This window comes from Etheostoma spectabile, chromosome 21 (assembly GCF_008692095.1).
Source record: "Etheostoma spectabile isolate EspeVRDwgs_2016 chromosome 21, UIUC_Espe_1.0, whole genome shotgun sequence".
Lineage (NCBI taxonomy): Eukaryota > Metazoa > Chordata > Actinopteri > Perciformes > Percidae > Etheostoma > Etheostoma spectabile.
The window spans coordinates 15,253,426-15,262,978 of record NC_045753.1 but is presented as its reverse complement, the minus strand read 5'-3'; the positions used below and the strand labels follow the sequence as shown (position 1 = coordinate 15,262,978).

The 9,553-nt window shown below is 37.9% G+C and overlaps 1 protein-coding gene and 1 long non-coding RNA gene across 5 annotated transcripts in view; one reads left to right on the top strand and one right to left on the bottom strand.

Moving 5' to 3' along the window:
- Nucleotides 1-9,553, top strand: part of dock1 (dedicator of cytokinesis 1) — a 172,353-nt gene that overhangs the window by 120,162 nt on the left and 42,638 nt on the right. For all 4 annotated transcript variants that reach the window (XM_032501812.1, XM_032501816.1, XM_032501814.1 and 1 more), the window contains exon 30: nt 8,647-8,725. In XM_032501812.1, coding sequence (XP_032357703.1) covers nt 8,647-8,725 — 79 coding nt within the window. The remainder of the gene's footprint in view (nt 1-8,646; nt 8,726-9,553) is intronic.
- Nucleotides 1-9,553, bottom strand: part of LOC116670998 (uncharacterized) — a 17,136-nt gene that overhangs the window by 2,601 nt on the left and 4,982 nt on the right. The window contains exon 2 of the long non-coding RNA XR_004327166.1: nt 8,234-8,238. This is a non-coding gene — a long non-coding RNA (uncharacterized LOC116670998). The remainder of the gene's footprint in view (nt 1-8,233; nt 8,239-9,553) is intronic.

Genomic DNA, 9,553 nt, shown 5'->3' with positions numbered 1-9,553 from the left:
CAGTACCCCATGGGCTTAAGGGTATCTGATTTAATTATTTTCTCTTAAGGAGTGTGCTGTTGAAAGAACGCTAGTTGAAAACGTCACGACTCTAATTGTGGTTACTTTAGACAAGTTGCATGGTCCTGTGGGTATCAAATAATTGCAAGATTCTTGAAATCATTTCAAGCTCCATCAGGTTACGTCAATGAGGCATCACCTAAAAATAAGTCTTAAACATTGTTTAGTTAGTAGCGTCATACTGTATATACTCAGTTGTCAGTTTATTAGGTGCACTTAGCTAAGGTAGGATTTGCAGGACTGCTGTATTAGACCGCATTAGTGTTAGCCTGGTTTAGACATAAACTGGCAACTGAGTGTGTATTTGTGGAAGGTTTTATTATGAGCTTCTAGTAACAAATTAAAGAGGACATGTTATTTGTAGCTTCATAGATGCTTGAAAATAAAAACAGCCTCCCAAATGATCTGTGCACATTTCAATTCACACCACCTGGGCTTCTTAAGCATCATCTTTTTGGCATTCAAGAAAAAACATACTTACCTTTACATGGCTTTCCTACTATGCTGCTTTGTTAATGTGGTGACAGTTGTCTACTCTCTTGTGCGTTGCTTGAGTGGTTATAATGAGTGTTATAATGAGATTAAAACAGCTTTACAGATGAAGCCGTTGTTGGGACATAGTGCTACATACTACACCGCATCACAAGCTCCTGCTGTATGTGTGGTTATTTGTTTACCAACATGGCAGTACAGGTTGTAATCCTTGTGTCGAACACACCACCCTCACACACTATTCAGAGTGTACTACTTGGAGTCACTGTGTGTGTCTATTTGACTTTGCTCGGGCAAGTAATATTGCTTTGCCCATGGAGGGCAATGCATTTGAGTGGCTGTGATCATATCCTGTCAGCTGGCCTTTAAATAATGCCCCCTGAAGAGCAATAACATCCAGTGTGATTTCTTTCAACATGGTTTTATCAAAGTCATTATCAAGAAGCAGCAGAGTGGCTTACTGTGTCGTGAAACTATATACGTCAACTGGACCTACAACATTGGAGCCCTGAGTGGAAGTATTCAGATTGTTAACTTAAGTAAAAGTAGCATTACCATTGTGCTTATTTACTTAACATACAAAGGTGCTTTTAGGAGTTTAATTTATTAGATATGTTTTGAAGGTAAAGTAGCTAGTTAAGTAACTATACAGTAGATGACAAATTACTGTTTTGAAGTAGAGGTATAAAAGAGTACACCATTGAAATAAAGTACCTCAAATTTGTACAGATCCTTACCTTTTCGCCTCTGTTTTGTAGATTACCCTGACCCTTTTTTTTGCGCTGGCAGTGAAATTACTTTTTTTTTCCTGTTGTGTTGTATAAGGATCACTTACACTTCATTGGACACCCAGTGAATATGCTATAGCTCATTTCTGTCTTTCCTCTCTGTACATAACGTTAATTGACATGTTTACTGTTACACTCACTGAATGCTCCTTTCGATTCGATAACCTAATTGCTTCTGTCTTTAGACCAACAGTGTGTCAAACCAAACCATTTAATGACTGCATTTCTGACGTATTTAATTTCATATGAAATTGTAATAGGTAACATGAAAATGTATTAACTGACTGATCCAAATTAACAGTTTCACTGTATGAAACATGGCCCTATGTTTTTCTCAAAAGATTGTCAGTCAAGTGTTTCTCTAAATGCCTTGTGTGCAAAAGAGTCTGAATACTTTAGTTCTTCACTCTCTCGTTTCCTACAGGCACATCGTTTGTATTAAAAGAAATCATTAAAAAAGACAAAATAGCAGACGTTTAGACTGTTACATTCTGTTGTAAATGCTTCATGATTCATCTGATAACTTTGAAAATGTGTCATTATCTTCTCCGTTTGCTGAACATGAACTTCTCTAACTCTCTGACTCAACTGCACTAAGTATTCCTGCTCACCAGTATCCGGAGTTGTGTGAATCAGCCAGTGTTGTCTCATTAGTAATCTGTTCACCTCTTCACAAACTTTTGGCCTGGATAAAAAAGCAGCCTTTTGTTGTCATTGTTACATCTCACATCTCTGTGTTTATAGGCTGGCAGACGGTAGCACTCTTCAGCTCTGACACTGGCATCACGCTGTCTGGTGCTGCCAGGTCAAAGTGGTTGTGGCTTTTTTCATAGCCTTTGCATGACAGAAGAGGCCCTTACTGGCCTTTGGGGTCGGTTAGAAATCACAGCTTTTGCACTGTCATTTTACAGTCTCAACTCACAAACACACACACACACACACACATCTAGAGTAATGTTTTTCTTGGCCTCTGTCATCAGTTTTCCACACAAAATTGCCACATTTTTTTCTGAGGGCCTTCTGGGTAATAGTAACTATAGAGAGAGATGAAGTAAATTTTGATTGCCTGCATGTACCTAATAGTATTTGTTTATTACCTTGCTTAAAATAATGCTAAATATTTGTCACACATAATAAGTATTGCAACTAAAACCTAAAATTAGGACTGTCAAACAATTTAAATATAAATTTTTTGATTAATTGCATTAATGTCATAGTTTACCTGCAAGTCTCACATTTTTATCTAAATGTCTCTTGATTTTTCTTTTTTTAACCATTTTGATGCTCTTATCAACATTGAAAAGTGGATTGGCTTGCTTTGTGCAAATGTTTTTTCATTGAAAAAAACACTGGCATATAGCCTACTGTAGAGTTCAATTTCACACGTAACATTCTCACTTAGAGCAAATAATCTCTCACACAGTGTAACACTGTCCATCAATAAAAGGGTTAAAAAAATACTTTGACGAGGGGATGGAGCATCAGCTGTGTGCTTGGCCATCAAGTGGTATTTCAGACTACGTGCTGCAATGAAAGCTCAGTTCATAACAACAAAACACACAGATCACTTTGGTCTTCTCAATGGAACCATTTGGGAACTTTTAAAAAGTAAACTTTCCATTCAGAATCTTATTGGCATCCATTTTGGCGTCTCGCCCTCGCCATCCACTCAAAACGTAACCTTATCCTCCTACTCTTTGGCCGGCTTGCAAGCCCAAACAAGTGTGTGAGGCGTGCCTGTTGTTTTGTGTCCAGTCTAGCTAGATCCAGTGTGGTGTTGTAGTTTTTCTAATGTTACTAGTTGGAACAGCATGTAAAAGAAACTACAAAGTTTGCTTGGCCAAAAAGAACATTAATCTTGAGAAGAAATAACACGTTTGACTGACAGCACTACCTAAAATGTATCAGTAGTTTAAAAAATGACATTAAGACAGTTTCAAGACGTGTTTTTGCACAAGCCACAATTCACCACTCCAGATGTATTAATTAAAGGAACCATGTTTTTTTAAGAGCTCCTTATTGCTAAAAGTGGTTGAAGTGTTGACAAAGTGGAGTGAGGAGGTGGGTTCTTTTCTCTCAGTAAGCAATTGCTGAGAGCAGTACTGTCTCACCGTAGTGATAATTTTGAGCCATAAGAGCTTCCCTATGATGACTGTTCAATATTAAGTGTTGTTTACAGGATCTGAAATGCCATGATACACTTTATCAAGAGTCTGATTTAATTGGGTTAAATATACAGTATGTTGAGAGATAAATCCATCTAATATTAGATCAGGTGAAAGAAAGGTACTCTCATTTAATAAATTGGTCTGATAATAAAGGTTTTTGACCTTGCCTTATCTTTCAGCACAGGCAGATATGCCAGCTATTATAGAAACCGTATGCAAAATAGATTGTGATCATTATCGGGGATGCTCTCTGAACTCAATTAGCAAGTATGATCTGCTGATAACGTTTCATTAGCATATATGATAGGTGTCTGTGGTGCACATTATCTGACAGAGCTCAAGTCTGTGTACCACAGCTGCAGGCAGGAAGTTAGCTGATTTAAATCAAATGTAAAAGGCCGAAGATCCTCTTGTTTTTTTGTGCTGAAATACTGCGCACCTATCAATCAGCAGTAATGGGGGGATTTTTCTGACACTGACAGTTTGATGGAGCATATTTATCATAATGATGCCATATGTGTACTGTGTCAGAATGACTTTAATGTTTAGGAGGTGGTGTACTGCTCTGGCACTGCCTAATTAAAAAGTTAAAGGATCTCCAACTTACATTTTTTGTCTCCTTAAGCAGAAAATAGGAAAGCTTGTGATTTCTGGAGATGATTAGAGCCTCCTTGATTTCCCTGCTGAACTTAAGATGAAAAAAACCCAGAAAGCTGTAAGAGTGCAGACTGATTTAAGAAATTACACATTACTAGTGTGTCCCCAGAAATGGTTGATGTCTTAACTGAAGGCGTAAAGCAAACATTAAGTCTTTGATTACATTTATAGTAGCAGCTGAAATTTCCCAGTCATTAGCATTTTGCTTGTAGTTGTAATTGAGTTATAAAGAACTGGTTTGTGATTGTCTCTCCCGCTGCATCTTATTTTCCCTCTGCAGCATAATGACCAGCCATCACAGATGTTGCAAGGCAGCCAAGCATCTTCCCCCTGGCATTTGGCTTTGTTAATAATGCAAGCTTTAAAGAGCAGTGGCACCACAGACTGTCTAACACACATTTATTGTTCTCTATGCAGACCAGATTCTTACTTGTTTCGCTATGTCTGTGCAAAGAATAGTCCCTGAAATCAATATGGCAATTCATTCTAGACTGTACAGTAATTACATCTTTTTATGAATAATTCCTCTTGGACTAACTCAAATACAGAATAGAGCTTTTGTTAGAATATCACATTTATTTAAGGACCATGATTTAAATTTTTTAGTTTTAGCCCACATAAAAAAAATATATTCCAAAGTTCAAGAAATATATTCCAAAGTTTAAGAAAGTATCTCTGAATGCTTTTAATCTTGTTTGAAATGGCCTTTTTGCAGTGTCTTAGTTAGAGCCCACTGTGAGTGAGAGTATATTCTATTTTCATCCGCCTCATTAAGTTTTTCACTTTAATTAATGGTAGGATGTGCTCACAGAGGAACTGTCCTGTCTGTTCATTAAAGCCCATTATATGTCTGAGCTCAGGCAGACTGCTGACTTCAAATATGCTTTTAGGTAATGTAGTTTACATTGTGGTATGAACGGCAACATGAGGGAGAGGCACTTATAAAACATGTTTATAGAAAGCATGTCATGCAAGCCTACAGATTCACGTATAGCGTACAGGAGATATTATCTGCCAGCAACATTAACCAGTTGTAGTGGAACCGTAAATAAGTGCTACTGGAAAGACAGATCAAGCAGAAATGGTTGATTACAGCAGCGTTTTTGCCTGTTGAGTCATGTTAAGCCAGAAGCTGTGAAGATTATTGATCTTGCTCTTTTCCTCACTGTGTGCTACCTTGGTAATGTCTAAAGGATTGTAGAGCTATTTGTGATTGATTATAAATGAGTACAGTTGGAGCAGTCTCACACTTCACCTAAACTAGCCTCTGTCAATGTTGACAATTGAATTAAGCTAAAGTTCGGCGAAATCGTATGGCCTTAGCCTATGATTAGTGATGTTGCATTACCATCTCTGATGATTTAGGTTTTGGAGGTCAGTAGTTGTGACTTTTGGATTAGATTTCCCTGTCCTAATGCAGCTTAAAGTTGTGTTTCCCACTGCAAGAACTCCAACAAACGGTTTTTCACATGTATTTTTGTATTGTTGATTTTTGAAATCATATGAATTGTATTTCTTTATTTCATTTTATTGTTGTGTATTGTTTACAGGGCAATGCATAATATATATTTTCTTATCCAAATATATAGTAGATGAAACAAAGCAGATTTTATCTCTGGTCTGGAGGCAGCCAGTGAGGTTGGCAGGTTGGCGCAGTAAAAACTTAAAAAGCATAGCATTTAAGCAAAATTAAACAATTCTTAAGAAGTAAGTTTTTTTTATTAAGTTTTAATGCAATCTCTTGCCAATCTCTGGCTTAGCTCAGTGACTGCTGTTCTGAGTTTTCCTTATGGCATTTTTTTCGTAATCACTTGTTTTAATATTCAAAACAAACAACAAATTTCCCCTTTTTTACTCTTTTTTTTTAAAATAATGAACCCCACATATTGAGCAGCAATATTTCTTAACCCACAGATGCAGCGGATGGAAACACATTTCAACATTAGTCCAGTGTTAAGCGTATCAACTATATTGACATGTTCACAGTTGCAGAAAATTGAGCGAAGTGTGCAGAGGGGGAGCCTGTGCTCGTGCAGACAGGATGGTGGTAATGGGCTGTCTGAGTGCTTAGGAGATGGGAAGGGGGGTCTCCTACTCTGAGGCCAGAGAGCCAGAGAAATGGACTTCTAATGGCCTACCCAAAGGTGTTCAATGACAGTTAACCTTTCTAGCTAATGATTAAGGTGACTCTTAAAATGTATTACACATCGGCCCCAGTTAGCATTTAGTCAGCAATGGAGATAAATGTGGGACATGAATATTGTATAACTTTAAAAAAAACACAGATCCGGGCGCCTGGGTTGCTCACCTGGTTGAGCGCGCGCCCATAAATAGAGGTTTAGTCCTTAGACCTGCGGCCCTTTGCTGCATGTCATTCCCCTCTTTCTCCCCTTTCATTTCTTTAGCTGTCCTAATCAAATAAAGGCCTAAAATAAAAAAAATAAAATAAATACTGACACCGATCCCACAGCATTGCTGTCTCAACAGTGATGTTTATTCCTGTTCAAGGTCAGGGAAACGCGGGAAACCCCAGCCCTGTCTCTGGGCCAATGAAACGTAAACCCTCTAGTGAGCTCAGGAGATAGGGGCCCGTATTGCCATGCAGCTGAAACACAAAAGTAAGAGACATCAAGATGATGTGTGAGTTTTTTGAGGTGCAGTTAAAATAAGGGTTTACCTTGGGTCATGACAAAGGGGGGTCAGCTCTCTTTACTGGCTGTGCAGCAGATGTCTGCTCACCTACCAGTGTTAGCTACTGAAGCCCGACCGATAAAGGATTTTTAAGGCCGATACTGATACAAATATTTGGTTATTTAAAAATCCGATAATCCAATATATAAGCCTGTGTATATATATATTTTTTAAATAATCCAGAAACAAAACATAAACAGATTTTCTAAACATTAGTTATTTGTAGTGAACAGAGGAATATCAAAATATATTAAAGTTTTGATAAAAAAAATTTATAAAAATACAAACTTAAGGTAAAAAACTTAAAGTCCTTTGAACAAAAACACAATAACAAAAGAAAATAATCAGTGATGCCAACAGAGTGCCTTCTGGTAGATAAACCAACGCCAACAGCCATAACATGGTTGACATTTATTTGTCATAAATGTGTGAAAGTTGTATCGAAAATGCTCACACCAAGTGAAGTAGGAATTAAGACTGAGAAACCACAAGAACCTTGCGGGTTCCTTCAATAAATTAAGCCAGGTTATTGAATATGCTGTGCTAGATAACATTTTTTCTCCTGCACTCATGATAAGGCTTTCTTCCCCCTCTGGATAATTCTTCACGATTAGTACACACAATGTTGTATGGCTGGTTCCGCCAGGGAATAAAGTTAAATAGCGGATGGGCCTCTGACTCTGCAAGTAGCAGTCATAATTCCCTTTAAAAGTTTCATGCCACTTCAGTTATTAACATTTAATTCTGCAACATCAGAGTGGATTAACCAATCAGACAGCGTTCTCATTAAGATCTACTCATCACATCTTTTTTGGGAGTGCCTCGAGCTCCTTCTGTACCTCAGTCTGCCAAACAGAAAGATTGAACCTGTGTTTCACCTCTGTTCTCTCAGCGCTATATTTTTCACAGGGGCAAACATTCTCTTCATGTCTGAAACTACTGTTCAGTCTACCAATTAATTAGTTAATTTTGGCCAATTCTAAAGTATACAATGTAAATCCAGTGCCAACGTTTAGGCCCAGTGCAAGAAGTAGAGCCATTTATTCAGTGCCGTAGATGAGTGTGCAATGTGCTTAGCTTTTGACATCAAATATCAAGTTCTCATCCAAAATCATTACCTCCCAACAACATTAACCAAGTAGTTTTTGTTGCCTACCTCTAGCAATGAAACAATTTTTTTTATTTTTTATTTGATTAGGACAATGCACGTTAATGAACATTTCTGTAAATGCGCCAGTGTTACAACACAATTCTGTTTCTCTATGTATTTTTGTTCAGAGCATAGTTCCATGGTGCTAAGGAATTATTAATTAACAGTCCCCCTCCCCCCCCAAAGCATGAAAAGATTCATGATTAACAAGATTGACTCTCAGAAACAAAAACTCAGTGAAAGACAGAATACTACAATTACTTTTTACTTTAATATTTTGTCATTAAACACATTATTGTCAGTATAATGCAATTTAAGTTAATTGTCTGCTTTATCGCTTTAGTTACTATAATAAATTAGTACATTTGAGTGCATATACAACAATAAACAAGAATATGGAGGTCATTGCCTTTTTTGCCTTTAGCATTTTCTGTTGTGGAACTGTTTAATTTAAACATGGCACATATGTGTGCATTTCCTGCAGGCAGTGGTTTCAGTAGGAAATGCACAGAGTGGTCTGAAGGTGACCTTTAAGCCGATGTAAATAGACACTATAGAATATGCAATATCCGTATTTTGGAAAAAACTTGTTTTGTTAGTAAGAAGACTAGATCCAAACACTTTACTCTTATCTTTTCAGAGTGTTCCTGCGGGCTATTAATCAGTATGCAGCAGTGTTGAACAAGAAATTTCTGGATCAAACCAACTTTGAGCTACAGGTAAGAGCTGAACCCCCCCCAAACCCCCCCACACCCACCCCCCACCCCGCTTCTAAAGACAATTTTCTTCATGTAATTTAAGTACTATTAACAGCAGTTTTGAATGGCATTTTAAGTTGTCATTTTGCTGCAGTTCACACAGAGGCTGTTTTTAATGTTCCACATGCAGCATTGTTGGACCTTCTGAATAGAGGAGAGAGAAAAAACATCACAGAATTCAGTATACATTAGACATAAAAATTGTCGAGTGGGAACATCAATTACTGTGTAATGGCCGGCAATTTGATGTCTATGTGAATATTTTACCTGCTCCCCCTAGAATAAAGCAACATTTTCTGCTTGTTTTTAAAATGTCTGACCAATTGAATTAAGTAAATTCTGTCACCAACTAAACTGCTGATCTTTTAAAGCCTTGGATTTATATTTTTTTTAAATAATGTTTGAGTGTGCCACTGAGGACACTTATTTCCTATGCATGAATGGACTATTTGCATTTGGGTGGTAGTAGCTCAGTCTGGGGTGGTAGTAGCTCAGTCCATAGGGAGTTGGGTTGGGAACCGGAGGGTTACTGGTTCAAGTCCCCGTACGGACCAAAGTATGGTGGTGGACTGGTAGCTGGAGAGGTGCCAGTTCACCTCCTGGGCACTGCCAAGGTGCTCTTGAGCAAGGCACCGAACCCCCAACCGCTCGGGGCGCCTTTCCATGAGCAGCCCCCTCACTCTGACATCTCTCCATTAGTGCATGTGTAGGTCCTGAGCATGTGTGTGTAATTCAGGCCTGTGTGTAATGTAATGTAATGTAATGTGTGTAATAACAACAGAGTGAAAA